At 38.7% G+C, this 17,345-nt stretch overlaps 2 protein-coding genes and 2 non-coding genes across 5 annotated transcripts; all 4 read right to left on the reverse strand.

Annotated features, from left to right (window-relative positions):
• Positions 1-5,019: 5,019 nt before the first annotated feature.
• On the reverse strand, positions 5,020-9,409 carry rpl13 (ribosomal protein L13). Of its 2 annotated transcripts, none has more exons than XM_054611952.1 (6): positions 9,344-9,409; positions 8,756-8,876; positions 7,669-7,810; positions 6,626-6,799; positions 5,719-5,775; positions 5,020-5,222 (listed from the first exon to the last, which is right to left on the reverse strand). In XM_054611952.1, exons 2-6 carry the CDS (start codon positions 8,857-8,859, stop codon positions 5,064-5,066), a joined length of 636 nt encoding a protein of 211 aa, XP_054467927.1. In that variant the 5' UTR covers positions 8,860-8,876; positions 9,344-9,409; the 3' UTR covers positions 5,020-5,063. The 2 variants fall into 2 exon arrangements, with proteins under 2 accessions (XP_054467927.1, XP_054467935.1); XM_054611960.1 differs by lacking the exon at positions 9,344-9,409 and adding an exon at positions 9,224-9,330.
• Positions 5,384-5,461, reverse strand: LOC129110051 (small nucleolar RNA MBII-202). The gene has a single exon (XR_008532116.1). It is a non-coding gene; the product is annotated as a small nucleolar RNA MBII-202 (small nucleolar RNA).
• LOC129110059 (small nucleolar RNA MBII-202) lies at positions 6,904-6,976 on the reverse strand. Its single transcript, XR_008532117.1, has one exon. It is a non-coding gene; the product is annotated as a small nucleolar RNA MBII-202 (small nucleolar RNA).
• Positions 9,410-12,101: 2,692 nt separating the features above from the next.
• Positions 12,102-16,511, reverse strand: gcshb (glycine cleavage system protein H (aminomethyl carrier), b). The gene is made up of 5 exons (XM_054612987.1): positions 16,303-16,511; positions 15,059-15,138; positions 12,879-12,942; positions 12,640-12,771; positions 12,102-12,493 (listed from the first exon to the last, which is right to left on the reverse strand). Exons 1-5 carry the CDS (start codon positions 16,451-16,453, stop codon positions 12,396-12,398), a joined length of 525 nt encoding a protein of 174 aa, XP_054468962.1. The 5' UTR covers positions 16,454-16,511; the 3' UTR covers positions 12,102-12,395.
• Between the last annotated feature and the right edge of the window lie 834 nt (positions 16,512-17,345).

Genomic DNA, 17,345 nt, shown 5'->3' on the forward strand with positions numbered 1-17,345 from the left:
GCATCAGTCTCAAACTTAACTCAATGAGGCTTGAAATACAATCATAATCAAAAGCTATAAATCACGACCCATCAAAAGTTATCATGTAAAGAAGAAAAAAAACGCCTCTTGGTAAAGCAACACGTCCTCCACCGACTCAATCCAACAACTTAATAACGACGGCGATACAGGAAACGCTCCTACATGGTCTCTTAGTAATTCATCACAATAAATCAACTCAGCTACAAATATGTAATCCTTGGAAATCCAGTTAACCATCAGGGTCGCAAAACGACGACCGATCCTTTTTTTTACCCTAATCACAAATAGCAAAGCCTCGTACTAAAAAATGATCAAATGATTAAATCGTTTTTCATTGTCCTAATCACCACCGATAAGAAAACATACAGCTGATCAAAAGAAAACAAAAACACGCGTCTCATCAAAACCGATAAAATGCTGAAAATCAAGTTAAAAGCAAGAAACTCACTTCCTACCTGTCGTTGTGCTTTACTCTTAAGCACACTTGTTTTAATCCTACAACGCTTGATTTTTTTTTTCCTTCTCCGCCTAAACTCATTGGTTCTGCTGAGGAGGAGGAGGAGGAGGAGGAGGAGGAGGAGGAGGCTCTGCTCGTAGAGAGAGATGGGGAGTGGAAAGAGTCCAGCTGCTGATGTAAGGATGGGGCTTTTTGCTGGGACTCGATTATGTGGAGTTCAATTCAAAATCGAGCCATAAAACAGGACGCTATGCTGTGGAAATGCATTGGAGGGGAATCTAATGGATATGAGTAACTGGCAGCTTTCGCAAAGCATGGCAGCCTGAGATACATCCTGAAAATATGTGAATAGTTTCCGTGTGATTTGCTGACATACCGGCAGTGAACTTATGAATTATGAACAAATCAATGAAATGCATTTTAATCTAAGTGTAAGACATGCAGTGTCTCTCACATTTCCTTTGAGTTGAAGTTAATCTCTTTTTCACCAATTATCCTCTGCAGGCTCAACAGAGGTTTTTGATGTATATTTAGAAAGCTATATTAATCAGATTTTTCTCCAGCTTCAGCCATGTAATTAATGTGTCACACTGAACATGCATATATGTTAGCATCCAATCATTGCCACTTTGATAATGTTTACATATAGGCATAGTTCTGCATCCAGTTGGTCAGCATTTGACACTAAATAGACAGATGTGATGTGCCTACAACTTGCTCATAATTTAACATGAGACGTATGGGCTCCAACATCAGAAATTAAACCAGATGCTTGGTTCGATAATCCAGTCACTAGGATATATAGTTTGTCAATATGCACTCAGAAAAGAAGGCAATTGATGTCTAAATCAACTGGTCCTGGCAGGTTTTGTCACACCTCGATGATAAAACAAATGATTAACAGGGACAAATGTGAGACATTTCACAGCAAAACAACAGGAGCTTTGAGACACGGATTGTCCTGCAGCAGCACATCACAACCAGATCTCCATGTGGGAGCTCCAGACAGCTGAGGACCCGTGACTCTCTGCTCTGTTATGTTCATCAAAGGGACACATGCACACACATACACCCACACGAAGCCTCTAAATGCACATGTCTAATGTCACTCACATTAAAATGATAATTAGCGGGTTAATTGTGTAGATCTTTTGACAGTAATGTATGTTATGTAAGTATTGTTTCTACACAACGTTTATGCTTGAACCTTTTCACAGTCCACCCACAAATGTATTATTTTCATGAATGTATTTCCGGACATTGCATAACGTTTATAGATTTTCAGATTGCACTGACAAAACATCAGCCCTCCAGTTTCTGCAAAACAAAAGCGAAGGCCATGAAAGACAAAGCAGCTAAAGAAAGAGACTAAATTGTCAACTTTGGTATCCTCAAAATACAGTGCAAAACAGAAAATAAAAGCTTTTGACTGTTTAAAAGTGAGTGATTAAAGTGCACTTTATGATAATAGAAGTGTGTAGGCTTCAGCTGCATTTTATGCCTGACGGCTTTGATATTTCATGATTCCTTCATGTCCTTCAGACAGAAAGACCTTTTTCTCTCATTAGAGCTTTGCATTACGACTGTAATGCAAAGAGCACACGGCTGAGTCTCTGAGGGTTGAGCCACTCAACAGCTTTCAGCTGGCAAAATGAAGTTGTGTGCAGACAGGCAGGTCAATCAAATTATTCAGACAGCTTGAAAAATAAAACATTTGGCTCCCTGCTTTTCAATTATCTGCTCTGTTAAGCAACCATGCAACTTTCACACTAAACAACGCAAAGATCACGCTATTTCCCCCAAAGGTTAGTGAATCTCTTTCAACAAAAGTAACTAATCCGTGCCTTGATCTGCACACACTGTGTTCAACAAGGAGAACTGGCTTCTTTCTGACACGGCCATCACCTTAAGTCACGTTCTTTCCAGCAGTTATTTCAACCCCACTGCCTCTTCTTCCATGTGTATTCAGAGTCAGTAAGAAGCGTCTGCTTTGGGGCTCACACCTGAGCCCTGTTACGCCACAGCTCCAAACAACGGCCATCTGCTGCTGCTGCTGCTGCTGCTGCTGCTGCTGCTACGTCAGTTCAGCACCTCACAGGACGTTCCCTGCATTTACACATGGATTATCTATCCAGATTCCCCCCCGCTGCTTCTCTCCAGTTACTGGCCACATTGCACGTACAATTACTAAAATAGGAGGATCTCCTAAAATGGCCCTGATGCACTCACATTTTCAGTCAAACTAGCTCTGGTGTGTTGGTGTAACATCATCCAGTTTTTCACCAGCAGCTCCCTCGAGTAGGGGTATTTTTAACACTTTTGGGGTATTTTTTCAAAGACACTATCGATTCTAAAGTCTTTCTAATTGGTGAGGCCAGAATCCGCATTCCTGTTAATGGTAATCAATGACGAAGCTTGTGTTTCAGCAGGCTCTACTTCGAGTAAAAGGCAGATTATATTTGCCTTACTGACCTACAAAGACAAAGTTATCCTTCCCCTTTTACTTAGTAAACGTGATACCCACAATACTTGATACAGGCAACCTCATTGATTTCAGATGGATATGGAATATTTGAGAAGCATAACCAGATAATGTTTAACATATGATGAAAGACTCAAATGATCAATTATCAAATTCCATGGTGTCCTGTTGTGTTGTGATGTGTGTTATGATTTTAGTACACTGATTATTTTGCCGTACCCTAAACACAGGATAAATAGAACCATCCATTTGAGTTTCCATTTCAGCCATATTAATAACCCCTGGTCCAAAATGTCTCGACTGTCCACTCACCTTCATTAACTGAATTATTTATTTGCGTTCAGGCGGGTAGAACACAGGGAGACAGTAAAGGAGACACAGACAAGGACATTCAGCCTCACCCCATCCTGATTTTTTCAGTCGGTGTATGTTGACTGGGATCATTTTTGGAAGTGGACATCTTCTAATGGTAATGACATGTATTTTAATGGGAGTGTCTCTGCACATGTGTTGTGTTTTGTTTATTATATTTGGATTTATTCATTGTTCAGAACGCCAAAGGACTGCCAACATAAGAATGTAATTTATTTTCTTTGTTGTCATGGCAATGTTTGGTATTAAGTCTGTTTTGGTTCATGTCTGCCAGCACATAACCTCCTGTATGAAAATTAAAATTAAACTTTGCTCCCTCTGCAAAAGCCTGGTGTTATATTGTCCCAGTGGAATAAGATTTTCTTTTCTTCTCGCTTTTCACCTCTTCTGACCTTTTGCCACTGTTGACCAACACTTCTATCTCCTACGCACTAACGCTTTAATGCAGGGGATCATTTACAGGTCTTTTTATTATTATAACTGTCCGTCACGTTTAAGAGGCTCTTCTTGGTTTAGACTCTCCAACTGGTCAAGGATGTTTTTCTATTTTTCTGGTGTCCTGACTTAACAAAAAAAAACAAAAAACCTCTTATTCGGTTTAAGTAACAAGTTAAGTTTCAATGAACATGCATCAGTTTCTGTCACATGTAACTTCTAAAACTGTAGAGTTATTGACCAAATGAATCTGGTAATACACTGTTTTATTGTATGGCACTTACACTGACACATCAGGTGTAAACCTGCTATCAAAAATAATAATATACCAGCTATTTTAAAAATGGATTTACAAATTCCTCAATTACAGCCAACAGACCTTGCTCTTAAATGCTTTTATGTCTCCATCAATGACCTACATTTTGTGCCGCTAGTGCCACCTACTGCTGCAAATATGAACCTAATATTAGACTAAAGACTGGAATTTCACATTTTAGTTCATAGCTTGTCACTTCAGATTTCAGTCTGAAGTTCAGTGAGTGGGAACTACATTTCTTTTCATCTTTTCACCCACTGCTCAGATTTTGCTCCCAACAGCTGTCCAGGGCTCAAATCTTTTTATGTTACTGAAACATCTGCCAAATTAGATTTGATCATGCACTTTCTAAGCCTTTTTCCACAGAAGACATTGTGACATGTCAGTCACAGCAGTAAATAACAAAACTGAAGCAGTCTTACCATCATTCAGCCTCTTTGGTTTCCTTGGAGTTGGTTTTGCCGACTTACATGTCTGACTGGACACTTGAGTACAACGGAGCATCATTAGTCATCATTAACGCCTGTGCTTTTCTTACTGCGACAAGTCCAAAGGGCCTCTGTGTTAACAGTATGGTCATATCAGGATTTTTCAGCTGTTAAGTTTGTTCCTAAATGTCTGCCATTTGATCTTGGTTTCCAAAATAAAAATATAATGGTTGAAATAAACTTATGTTCCAGGAACTGTTTTACTTTAACTTCTGACCACGGGTGTGTCAGAGGTATAATCTGAACCCAACAGTTATTTTAAACACATTTGATAACTATACATCACAACATATCTTTGTTTACACCTCTAAAAGTGTTGGGATAGACGCCTATAAAAACAGCAGTATCTACAAGACACCGAGTGGCTCTATTCCATCAGCACCTCTAAGCTATGACTGCACACTGAAAACTCAAAAAGGAGATCACAATCATGACATTCTCACATTGATCTTTTTCAACACTTTATTTTCCAAAGTTCCATAGTGACTATTTTCACTTCTTCTTTTCCACGTCCTGCTCAGCAGCCTCCTTGGCTCTCTTGGCACGGATGCCGAAGAGACGAGCATTGGCGCGGGCCATACGCAGGCTGGCGAACGCCTTGAAGTTCTTCTCATCCTCAGAGATGACACGAGCCTTCTCCTTCTTGTGCACCTGGGAGAAGAAAAAAGACAACCACGTAAGACGTTTATCACACATTGCTAAATGATGCTATACCCAACTAAATCCAGCCAATTTAAGGATGACTGATGCAAACAGACGGACAATTTTGTGGCATCAATATTTGGAGCCAACCAATTTGTTTTTCTAGCTTGATTTATGAAAAGCAGTCATCAGAAAAGGGGTTCAAAGTTTCATCAAAGAAATACAGAGATTCCGGAGATTTATCATCATCTGACTGCTGTGATGCAAAGCATACAGATTTTAGGTTTAATTTCTTAACTGTCATCACTGACGACATGATGACTTGTAAATGGCAAATTACAAAAATCCAGCCAGTTTAAGGGAGAGAAATTTCAAGGATAAAATTCTGGCAAATTTTTCGCCTAAAACGCACCCCATTCATTTCCAGTGTATCATTGTAATCAATACGAATATACTTTGGGAAATGTTGAGAGCTGGTTGAATCTTTTAAGGAGTAATGACTTACTGTTTTGATGGGCATGACTGCACCAGCGAGCTGAGTGGCCATCTTGAGTTCCTCCTCCTGAAAAGATAACAAACAGTTAATTCTTCAATGCAATGAAAAACTTCCATACTTCTCAGTAAGGCGTGCTATGAGGCAGATTAACATCTATCCACCAGTATTTGGGTGTTGTGAAATTACTCTAATCAAAAGGCAGACTAAAAAAATAATTGCATGTACCATCACATCTTAATGAGCACTGAATAAATGATGGGGTGTACAGGGAATCAGAAGTTTCTGGAACAGGTTGGGTGAATTGGTCACATTTCAATGAATATGAAAAGTTAACTTGTGTTCCCTCAGTTTCTTGAGGTAAACTCAAATCCCATGCAAACAAATAAAAACTTACAACAATTACATTAAAAATGCATATGATATCTTTCACTGAAGGTGTGCAGCCATCAGAACTAGAGGTTAGCTCAATAAACTGCCCTGCAGAAGTTATGGAGGAACTGTTATACAGATACACTGGTTACAGCTAAATAATTGAGCTCCTTCAAAGACAAATCTCTACACTTTCATTATTGGTGCTTAATGATAAAGTTAATTATTTAAAAATGCATGGATAATAAATTCTAATTTTACACAAGGTTAATTTTTGTTTTTATACATTTCACTTAAAAGCTTGTGTTAAAGCTGTTATTCATTTTCATAAGATGGAGCAATAGTAAACAAACACTTGAGGGCTCCCAACTTTTTTTAAGGATGACTCACTCCTACTCCCACATGCCTTGGCTGAATGTTTAAGCACTTGTTTTTCTCAACAAAACATAAAACAATTAATTAACAACCACTGCAGTCTGTCACATTCTTTTGAGACTGGATGAGAAGTTTCCTTTACTTCATTATGTTCCATGAATAAGAAACTTACAGTGCTGTCTCCCTTCTTGGGAGCAGAAGCCTTCCTGGGGAACAGGATGAGCTTGGAGCGGTACTCCTTCAGGCGCTGCACGTTGGCCTGAAGAGATTCTGTGGATCTGTTGCGACGGCGAGAGTCAACTGCGATGCCGATGGTGCGAGCTGTTTTTTTGTGGATGCCAGCTGCCTGTAGGTAAGAACACAGCACAATAAGAGTTAAAAAACATAATCTCCCATCAAAAAACATAAGAACTTAATAAGATAGTGATTTGATTTGCAATTTTGAGTCTTAAAGAGCAGTCATCAGATAAAGGGTTCACAGTATTCATCAAGAAAATACAGAGATTCCGGAGTTTTGTCATCACTTGACCGCTGAGACGCAAAAACACATAAGATGGTTCTTATATTTCTGAACACATCTGTCAATGACATGCTAGCCGAGCCACTTTATGCTGTCAACGTTTAACTTGCAACAGCAAGCAATAAATCGTATTACTGAGAATGAGGTCTGACAGAAAAGCTCTTAGTACTATGTATACTGTAAAGTGTACAAAGTAGGCTCATGAGTACAAAGCTCACTAGTATTCTTTTACCCTACTTCTTGTGAAGGAAAAAAGTCCACATGTTCTGGGTTGATGCACATCAACATTCGTTTAGCCTTTCTCCCACAGCAGGCAAGTACAGGGGAGGAATAGAAAGGTACAGTGTGGCCAGAACATCATGTCTTTGAGCAGCCCTTGATGTTTTTCTACAGCTACTGAGTTCATTTGATTCATCACAGAGAGCTTGAGCTTGTTCTGGTTTGTATCAACAGTAGTGATCAGTAGCTTTTCTGCCATGTTTTAGAGTTTAGTTCATGCTGACATACAAACAAGTTTTGTACCTGACTACACAGTTGGTTGCTTTATCTTTCATTTTGGTGTTGATGGATTCAATTCTTTGAGACTGTTATCAAACAGTGCCAAGTATTTTGTGATTAAATTGTTAGAGTGACGTTGCTGATTAATTGTTCCTGCATGTAAAACAACTATCAACCAACAAAGTAGAAAGTATTACCTTGAGTTCTTCCAGAGTGAAGCCACGTCCAGAACGAACCTTGGTGTGGTACCTGATTGTGGGACACCTGACCTGTGGCCTCAAAGGTCCAGCGACAGGACGAGGAGCAATGAGACGGGCCTTAACCTGACGAGCCTTTCGCCTAAAGAGAGAGGTATCTTAATTAAACCAACAGTAACATCGGGCCGCTTTTAGTCACAAGAAACTAAGAAGCCACAAGAAATATACAAGCCTGTTTTGCATACTTGTGTGTTCCTAGCATCTCAACCATAAAAAAGGCACATAACAGAATTTGGAGGATGGGGGGTGTTTGGGTTAGTATTGCGTGCTGATATACAACTAGATGTAATGAATGGATGCAAACGAAACAGGCAGAAGTCCAAAGGTAGCAAGATCTGAGGAGTGTTAAGCAGTCATTTATGTTTTTGTGCATATCAGAATTGGCACAATCTCCAATCATTATATTTTGTATATTTCTCTTAATCACCCACTAACTCTTTTCTCACACTTATGTAGCCCAGAAATAAAGACTAAATAACATTTTGTTTAACCTCAATTAATTAATTGTTATGTTTTATCATGGGGGGGGAGGAGAAACTGCTGCAAGAGGCAAATCATGTAAAGTATCCACGCTGCATGTTAATCTTGGACTTGATACATCAAAATCATGTCTGTTCACAGACATCCCACCCTCAAAAAAGTGTTAATTTGAAATGCACATGCAAGATCACCCATATAATACTTTGTGCAATGAGTGTAAACTAATGGCTAAAGACCAGCAGATGGAGACCTGATTTGTTCCCAGACAATACATACTGACTGCACTGCCTTCAACAAGAGCCTGGGTGTGACTATAACAAGCCACATATCCACTAAATGTTTGTAGAGTCCACCTTCAGGTTAGTATGCATTACTTAATATCCCTGTAAACTAAATACAGATAAAGTATAAGTCTCCCTTAACAAAACACTATTTTATTTAATTTCTTACTGCGAACAAAAACAAAAGTCTGTCTCTTCCACTCCACCACGATGTGACTGGACGGCGTGCAGGCAGAGTAACATTTGAGGCACAAGTGGGTTCTCACCTGCGGATCTTCCTGGCTGGCTGGTTGAACCAGGTGCGCACTCTTTTCTGCCAGTCTTTGTGGAAGTGAGGGTTCAAGAGCATTCCATTCCGGCTGGGGGCCATGGCTGCCTGTTTCTTCCCTGCAAAACAGCATGACACACGGACATGAGCAGACTGTCACGCCGGCACACCACGATTATCCGAGGCTACAACTGCGATGCTAAGCTAGCAGGTTAACGAGGTTACTGGCCGATTTGTTGGGCAATTCTAGTGAACGGCTGCTACAACATATAGCTCGTCTTTGCCATTTCGGCATTAGTAAAGTTAGCTGTTTTTTAAGTTACGGGACATTACTGAAATCTGCAGCTTTAGTTTGGCCTCTAACGGTGTGCGCTAGCAGTCACACACAAACAGCACTCTGCCGGGACCACTTCTAATACAGATGTTGTTCAGCGATTTACAAAGGAAATCATACGACAATAATCACCTTATTTCAAAGGTGACGAAACGCTCTATATCGGGTTGTAATTGAAATGAACAAATACCGATAAAATAACACGGATTAGGATAGATTGTTTTTGAAATTGTAGAGGAAAAAATATTGTACCTGCTAGGGAGGAAAATGGCCGAAAGGAAAAAGGAAGTCGTAACGCGGTGCATTGTGGGATATGCGTCAAACAGCCAATGGGCGAACAGACGTCTTCAAAGAGTATATATATGAGGGTTATCCCCACATAAAAACGTCCGATAAAATGTAATACAAATAGTTCCAATTATTTAATGTAAGAATAGAAAATATACTATTCATGGTTGTGATAAAAAATACATATCAGAAAAACTTAATAAAAATAGAATCCTGTAATTTTACGGCTTTCGAGGTTCCCTTTGATACATGGACCAAAAAAAATGATCGGTATTTTAACGAAGACTTTCTCATATACAGTCTATGGATAAAACGTGAAATCACGTTTAAACCGTGCACAGAAGGAACTATTCTGTTTAAGGAAAACTAGAAGTAAGAACGTATGCATCACACTTTAATCACCTTTGGTATGACGCAGGGAAATGTAACATGCTTATATATGCTATCATAACAATAACAATTTATTATTATCATTTATCAATTATTATTTTTCTTGGGCTCTGAAAATATTTCCAATACAACAGCAGTTGATGAGGCTGCATTTAGATTGGAAAAGATAATTGTTGTGTGGAGTTTCCAAACAAGTTGGAGATTTATTAATCCTATGATTTATGAACTTTTGTCACAAAAGATTGGACTAGGATACTAGCCGTATAATAACACCTGAACACTGCTTAATTTATAAGTTTGTGATTGTTTTAAATACATGACATTTGCTTTCGTAAAGCTTTAAAATTATGCACTCACGTTGCTACACTTTAAAGCTGGAGTTTGATATAATTATTTGATGATTTCCATTTTGACTTCGTTACAGTACAATAAGGTAGTGTAACTGTGTGTTCACAAATTTGACAATTAGAGGGGAAGTTTATGCACTGGCCACTAGATGTAGGCCTAGAACCCTCCATTAGCAGCCAGCAGTAGTCTTGACTACTGACAGTATAAAGGCTTCCATTGATACTACAAATTATTTTCTGTGTTAACCAGTATACAAAGACAATTACTTTATGGCAGCAGAGTATAGCTGTAAGTAATGAAACAAAGATAAATCTTTCAAACTGGTTATTTCTATGTTTAAAATATTAGTTGTGAAAGACTAAAATACTAAAAAAGACTACAAAAATAATGTATGATGTGTCTTATTTACCACTGTGTGTTACATAAGAACTCAATAAAACCAGACTTTCAACAACTGCAGCAGTGGAATTACCAAACTGGACAACACATCACAGGCCCAGTGGCCCAATCGGTCAGGGTGTCCCTAAGCCTGGCTCTCAAAGGTGACAGTAGCGATGACCTGATTCTTTTCTTTTTTCTTTTGCTCTTGCTCCTGATCCGAGTCCTTTCCAATTGAGAAAGAATAGAACAAGTCTGATTTAATATTTATTTATGTAAAATGTTACCCTCCTAATATGAAGACAAGGCTTGCATCTCCATGTGTTAAAGGCACAGACAACAGCGTAACAAAACTGCTCTGAAAATTGATATAATGAAGACATACTATCTCATATTCTGTGTTTAGATTCATGATCACATGCAAAAAAAAAAGGAGAGGCTTTTTCATTTTGTACTTCATGTGCAACCTTCATCCCACCTTGACATAGTGGTGCTGTGAAGCACGCTATTGTAAGTACCACAGTGTTTTCAGTCATTGAGATTGAATGATATAGCACACAGCACTATATGTAGAACATTTATTAAAGGCCACCTTAGTCTCATCTAATGAGAATATTTACTTATTTCCTACTAATCCCAAATCTGATCAACTGTGAATAAATTCAAGACATTTTTGTGTGCCCTTTTTCTATGCTGAAACTTGTCTAAACTTGTCTCTCTGCATGTACCAGAGTCAACTTGTCCTCTGTTAACACAATGAAGGTTCATAAAGACATTCAAAAAGATAATTATATGCTTAGATCACATTTAACAGCTTTCATACATTGCTATTGCGCAAACTGTGCCATGGTCGTGAGATTTAAGTCAAAACAATATAACAGCTTTGTGATTGCTTGATATTACCGATGCATAAGATTACTTGGATTGCTTTATAATTTGGTTGATGAGGGTTTTTTAAATAAAATTTGTTGCTAAAAGCATCTGAAGAGCTATATGCTTTAATATTTTGGAGCAGGCTATCAAGTGGAGACATATCAAGTTTGAATGGGAGCCTTGGATAGTACACGAATAGGTCAGCACACTAGACCTTCTCTTTAAAAGGAAGTTACTGTGAGGACATTTGGTTAATTAATTCAGTTAATTACAAAAATAACGGTCTTATTATATAAATTACTTAGAAGAATGTTATATGATTCAATTAACTAGATTTCCTCAGTGACAATATTTTAATTGTCAGTTTTAGCCAAGAAAACTAATTACTGCTCTTATTTTCCATTATCAGCCTGAGAGTGCAGTTTTTTGTTCACCACTTCATTAATCATTGATCAACTGCAATCTCTTCCTTTCCACACAGGGGGCAAAGGTCAAGGTGTGTGGAACTATTACAAGCAAAAAGAAGCAGCACATGTAGAGCAACATGACGTGCCTACAGTTCATCATAAACTGTGCAGGTTCTTCTTTTAAAGTTGAGGTTAGGGGACATTTTCCTTTTTGCTGTGTGAATTTGTGTCATCTTGACACCAAAGGCGTCACAACACATGGCTCCAACGCTATGTGTTAGTGAGTTTATAGATTTAAGAAAGAAAAAAAAATTGAAAAAAAATCACAGAGGTGAAAGGACTAAATTTTATTAAATGAATGCGACACGGCTCTTACAATCACTTTCCAGTCTTTTCCCACATTTGTGCACATGGAGACAGATCTTGAGATAAAGAGCCCTTTTGGTTGGCTAGTAGCTAAACAAATTATAACCTAAGAGGAAGATGTTACTGAGGGTTTTTAAAATGATCATTTTGATATCACAATTCCAGTATCAAAATAAAGAAAGATGTTAGTAACCCTGCCTACTAATCTTTGATTGCAATTACATTATAAAAACAGCACATTGGAGTTTATCCATTTATTCTTCAAGTGACTTAATAAATGTATCGTATGCAGCTTGATCCATGAGCCCTTCAAGTTCTTCGGGCTTTTCGATAGTCATCTTGATCAGCCACCCTGAAAAATAAATGAAATAAATAAAATATGTTCTCATGAACAAGCAGTTACCTTGTTCTGGTTTGGCAACTTTTCATCTATCTTGGCAACAAATGTACTGGGAGAAATGTACAAGAAACGAACAACAGAGGCTGCGAGACGCTTACCCTCTGCATAGCAGGCTTTATTCACGAGTCCAGGATTCTCTGCCAGCTCTGTGTTGATTTCAGTCACTTCTCCTGCCAGTGGTGAGTATAGCTCACTGGCAGCCTTTACGCTTTCCAAGGCACCAAACTCCTCTAAAACACACACACAGAAAGAAAGAAACAGACAGAACATGAGAGATACTTCTTAGCACACTGCTGGAATTACTTTCAGAAATGTGCAGTGTATTCCAGGTTCTTACCCAACGGTTCAAGTCTTTGGCCAACTTCAGGGAGTCCACAGTATACCACGTCACCTAATGCTTCCTAAAGATGATAGAACAAAATACACATTGATATACACAAAGTATCATATAAATGAATTAAAAGCAATAATCCAATAATGTTTTACATACAATTCTGCAAAAAAAAGGGTAACAAATATAAAGCTCATTAAAAAAAAAAAGCAATAATAATTAAAACATGGGCACTGTAGTTTATAGCAAATAACACTCAAACAGAAATGAATAGTCCATTTGCTGGGGATTATTTTCAACCACAGATTCATTCACATTTGGTGCTCTAGTTGGTATTTATAGCAGCAGGACAGTGAAATACAACCCGGTTTAATGGTGTGGCTCTTTTAACATGTTAAAAGAGAGGAATAAGCTTCATATAAACTGTACACACACAGAAAATACTTGTTAGCAGGCTTATCTTTAAGTCTACCGACATTTTTTAAGAACAGCATAGAGTCAGATTTGCACGGCCAACAGTAAAGACAAATCAATAAGAAATCACACTGATATCGGTTCGCCGCGACCTGCAAACTGTTGCAGTACTGACAATCTACTGAGATTACCGGCACAGAGAACTTTTCTGTGTGTCACTTGATCATAAAAGGGCCGCTAATCCCAGTCTAATCAATACTTATGAAGCAGAGAAACTGGACCCAACAGAGTTGTAAAACTTTCTCCCACTCATAACCTGGAAAAGCTATACGTAGGGATGAAGACAGAATTTCAGGTTTGCATTTTATCTTAAAATAAAAGTGTTTAATATGCTGACGGAGACTGAATACATTGTCCTTGGCCATCTGAAATCAGCATTCTATTAAGAATTTAAGTTTCTATGATTCTTATTACTAGGCAGGTAAAATCCACCAATTGGATGTTATGCGTGTTATAGGTAATGGTATCCATATACTGTATGAACTGGCTGGAGTTAGAAGTTGTCTGCTATACCTTGGTTTGCTATTTCCATGAAAAAACCGAACGAGTGGGAAATAGCACAACTGATTTTGGAGTTTGAAGCTCTTATACGAGACTCAAATGTGGTGGCTGTAGTAACAAACTCTACTCAGTGACGGGAACGTGCTTGGATTAATCTGCCTGAACACAGCAAGTCCCAAATAACTGCTTATAGTCAAAATATTCCCTTTAGAGACTGAAGGAAACATTTCTGCCTTTAACAGGGAGCAGTCTAAGATAAGGAAACTATTTTGAGACTCAACAAACTTTAACGTTTTAGAGAACTGCAGAAACACTGACTTGGTCATTCTTATACTTTAGTTTATACTTTTACAACACCCTGAGAAATGTAGTCGTTTATTTTACCACTTTCTCATTTGCTCTATTAGGCTATGGGCTGTGTGGTCTTTCATTTACAGTTCACCTTTCCAAGATTCTGTGAGTTTAACACATGATCAAAGTTCACATTCCAAAGTACATTAGAAGTCCACACTTTGCTCAGATATAATCACATCAGCAGCTGATGAGCATTTCTTCTTGAATGCAGAGCTGATATGAGGCTCAATGAACAACACAATGGCAGTAAAACACTCAATTTGATATTAAGGTAATCTATCTGAATAGCATAGAATATTAATGATGTGACAGCGAGCCGCTCTTGATCCAAGATAGACTAATGCAGGGTCGCATTAGAAACAAGCAACTACAACCACAGTAGACTGAGTTTATCCACCATGTTTTCACTTCTCCATCTTGCATCAAATTAATTAACTTTTGTCTGTTCAGCGGCAGAGATAAAATAATTTGAACTTTCTATTTAAGTGGCTGTGTGGCAAACCTGAGTGGTGCCCACTGTCAGATTAGCTGTTACTGCTCAACATAAGAATACAACGCCAACAACTATAATAATCTTTACTCTACAAGCTGCATTCAAGCCAGATACTAAAATACAACTGCCGCCATTCAGTTTTGAACGTCCTTGAGATTTTCTGCACACCACTGCATTTTGGTGGTAATCAATTGTCTCAAACAAATAGTCATAAAACAGTAGATTAGTTTGTCAGAGTGCAGTTGCTGCAGGGGAGGACAAAGTGCAGTTCTGATCTGCAGACATTAGGAACCAACAACTTTTAGATCGCCATCAATAGACCTCTGAACCAATTGTGTCATAAATCAAAGACCCATCAACCTACCTGAGCATAATTGCTGATACCAACTGTGCCGATTCCACCTTCCACTCGCACCCACTCGTGCTTTTCTGTGAACTTTAGAGCTGCGGAGAGAACAAGGGAATGATTTACCTTGGAACAGATTAATTAACTAGTGTGAGTCAGATTCATTTATACAACACCTTTCAAATACAACACGAAACCTTGAGACACAGCTCTGACAATGATAACAAAAAAATGTGATATTCATGGAGGGAAGCCCACCACAGTTACAGCACATAAGGTGGATGTCCAGAGAACATCTTACTAGCTGTGGACCAAAGTGGAAGAGAGGACGGTATCTTACGCAATGCCATGTGCTTTCAATTAGAAATAACAAATCTGTAGTTTACAGGTTGCAAATAGACAACCTAAGAAATGAACATGTCCAAATCATGAGTGTTCTGCTGGTGCAGCTTTGGATCCTGACCATCAGTGTTTTGACAGATAAAAGAACTATCTGGTTGATTCTGCAATAAAAAAAAAAAAAATGGAGTTAGAGCCTTTTGATTCCAAGCTCATGCTGTCAGCTTTACAACACCCTGAGGGAAGAATCCCAATGCCTTAACAATTTCCAGTGTTGGCATCAGACCATGCATAAAAATACAGGTTTGAACCAGATTGTGAACTGTGCAAGACGCTGATGCATGGCCGGGGAGAGCAGAGTCAGTCCTGAGAGCTGAATATATAATAAAAGGTCTGAAGTATTGTCTTTCTAAATATTGTAATGACAGCCTCAAAAAGAGCTTTAACATTTCACATGCTTGAGGAATAATGTGAAAAAATAATTAAATTGTTGAAATGTTAGACCAGATATAGGCCCACACATGCCATGCATCAACCCAAAGCAGTTTGTGGCACATATCCGGATCATGGGTGACGCTACTTGGTGCACGAGTCTGGGTAATTTGTTGTTTACGTTCATTAATTAGAGTCCCAATTTGGAGCTCGTGATTTGGCTGTTTTCCAGTTACATCAAATACAGACAAAAATAAATCCTTGTTGTATAATTTAGATAAAATAATAAAGTTTTTTTGTTGTGCGTGACAGCCACTCCCGAGCTAAAAAACAAACTTTTATCCGCCCTCCCTGCTCCTCCTCTTAAAGTAACACAAACTGCGTGATTTGTTTGGCCCATTGCGGACAGACAGGAATGTGTGACCCGCAGCCCGCATGTTAGTATGTAACAGGACAGCCGTGCGGTTTGTTTTTGGATGCGGTTTTGTTACCTGTGGACAGGACCGAGGTCGTGCTCAGTGTCCGCGGAGAGTCGCTCCTCCACAGCAGCCGAGTTGCTGAAACCTGCGCTGCCGACGAGAGCTGAGGCAGTCTGGGGGAAAAGTTTGCAGGGAGGCACCGCAGCGCCGCTCTCATCGCCATCTTCTGTCAGTGTGTGTCTGTCCGGCGACTCGGGTGCACTTACATTGGACCGCGGGAGCGCGCACCATCCCACTGTTTGCGGGCTCCCGCCGGGAGGAGGAAGGATGCGTGATAGTGGGAGGAGGGTGAGTTCAGCTCGGGTTCAAAGCCAACAACACATTGAAATAATCGTTTATCATAAGAAGTGAACAGTGTCGGATGTAGTATTCGAGTTTTGCTACTTTAGTAAAATAAATAAGTAAAGTAAAGGTTTTGCATTCAAAATTTGAATTGAATAACAGTCCAAAATGGCTACTTTAAGTACCCAAAATAAAATAAATGCCCCTTTCTGACTGTTTAATTGTTATATCATCATTGAATTATTGTTATTATAAATGCATTTACATCTAAGGAGCATATGTTAATGTATTGGGGTGGTCGAGGTAGATCCACATTGCATTATTTTTTACAAGATGATGTGTAAAGTAATTGGCAACTGTAGCCGTCAAATACAAATAACAGTGTATAAGTAGGCCTCAATATGTTCCTCTCAAATGTAGTGAAGTAAAAGAAGAAATAATAAGAAAATCAACATAATCAATTAAAGTAGGACATAAAGGTTTACCAAGTACAGTGATTGAGTAAATGTACTTAGTTACTTCCTCCCTTGCACAAATATGGCTTTGAAAACAAGACTATGGGGCATAACAACCTGAAATTTGCATGTAGTAAATATTTGCACATTTTAAAACATGTTTTTAATACTATAATACTATTTTGAAGTTGATCCAGGGGCCGATGAAGTGATACAAGTACTGGAGTAATGTGTGACGTTCCCTCAGAGACTTGGTAATGTTTTCACCAGTAAGGGTTGTGCAGCCTAGAGTGCAGATTTTGGTTTGGGGACCAGGGT

The sequence above is a fragment of the Anoplopoma fimbria genome, chromosome 2 (assembly GCF_027596085.1).
Source record: "Anoplopoma fimbria isolate UVic2021 breed Golden Eagle Sablefish chromosome 2, Afim_UVic_2022, whole genome shotgun sequence".
In the NCBI taxonomy this organism is placed as follows: Eukaryota; Metazoa; Chordata; class Actinopteri; order Perciformes; family Anoplopomatidae; genus Anoplopoma; species Anoplopoma fimbria.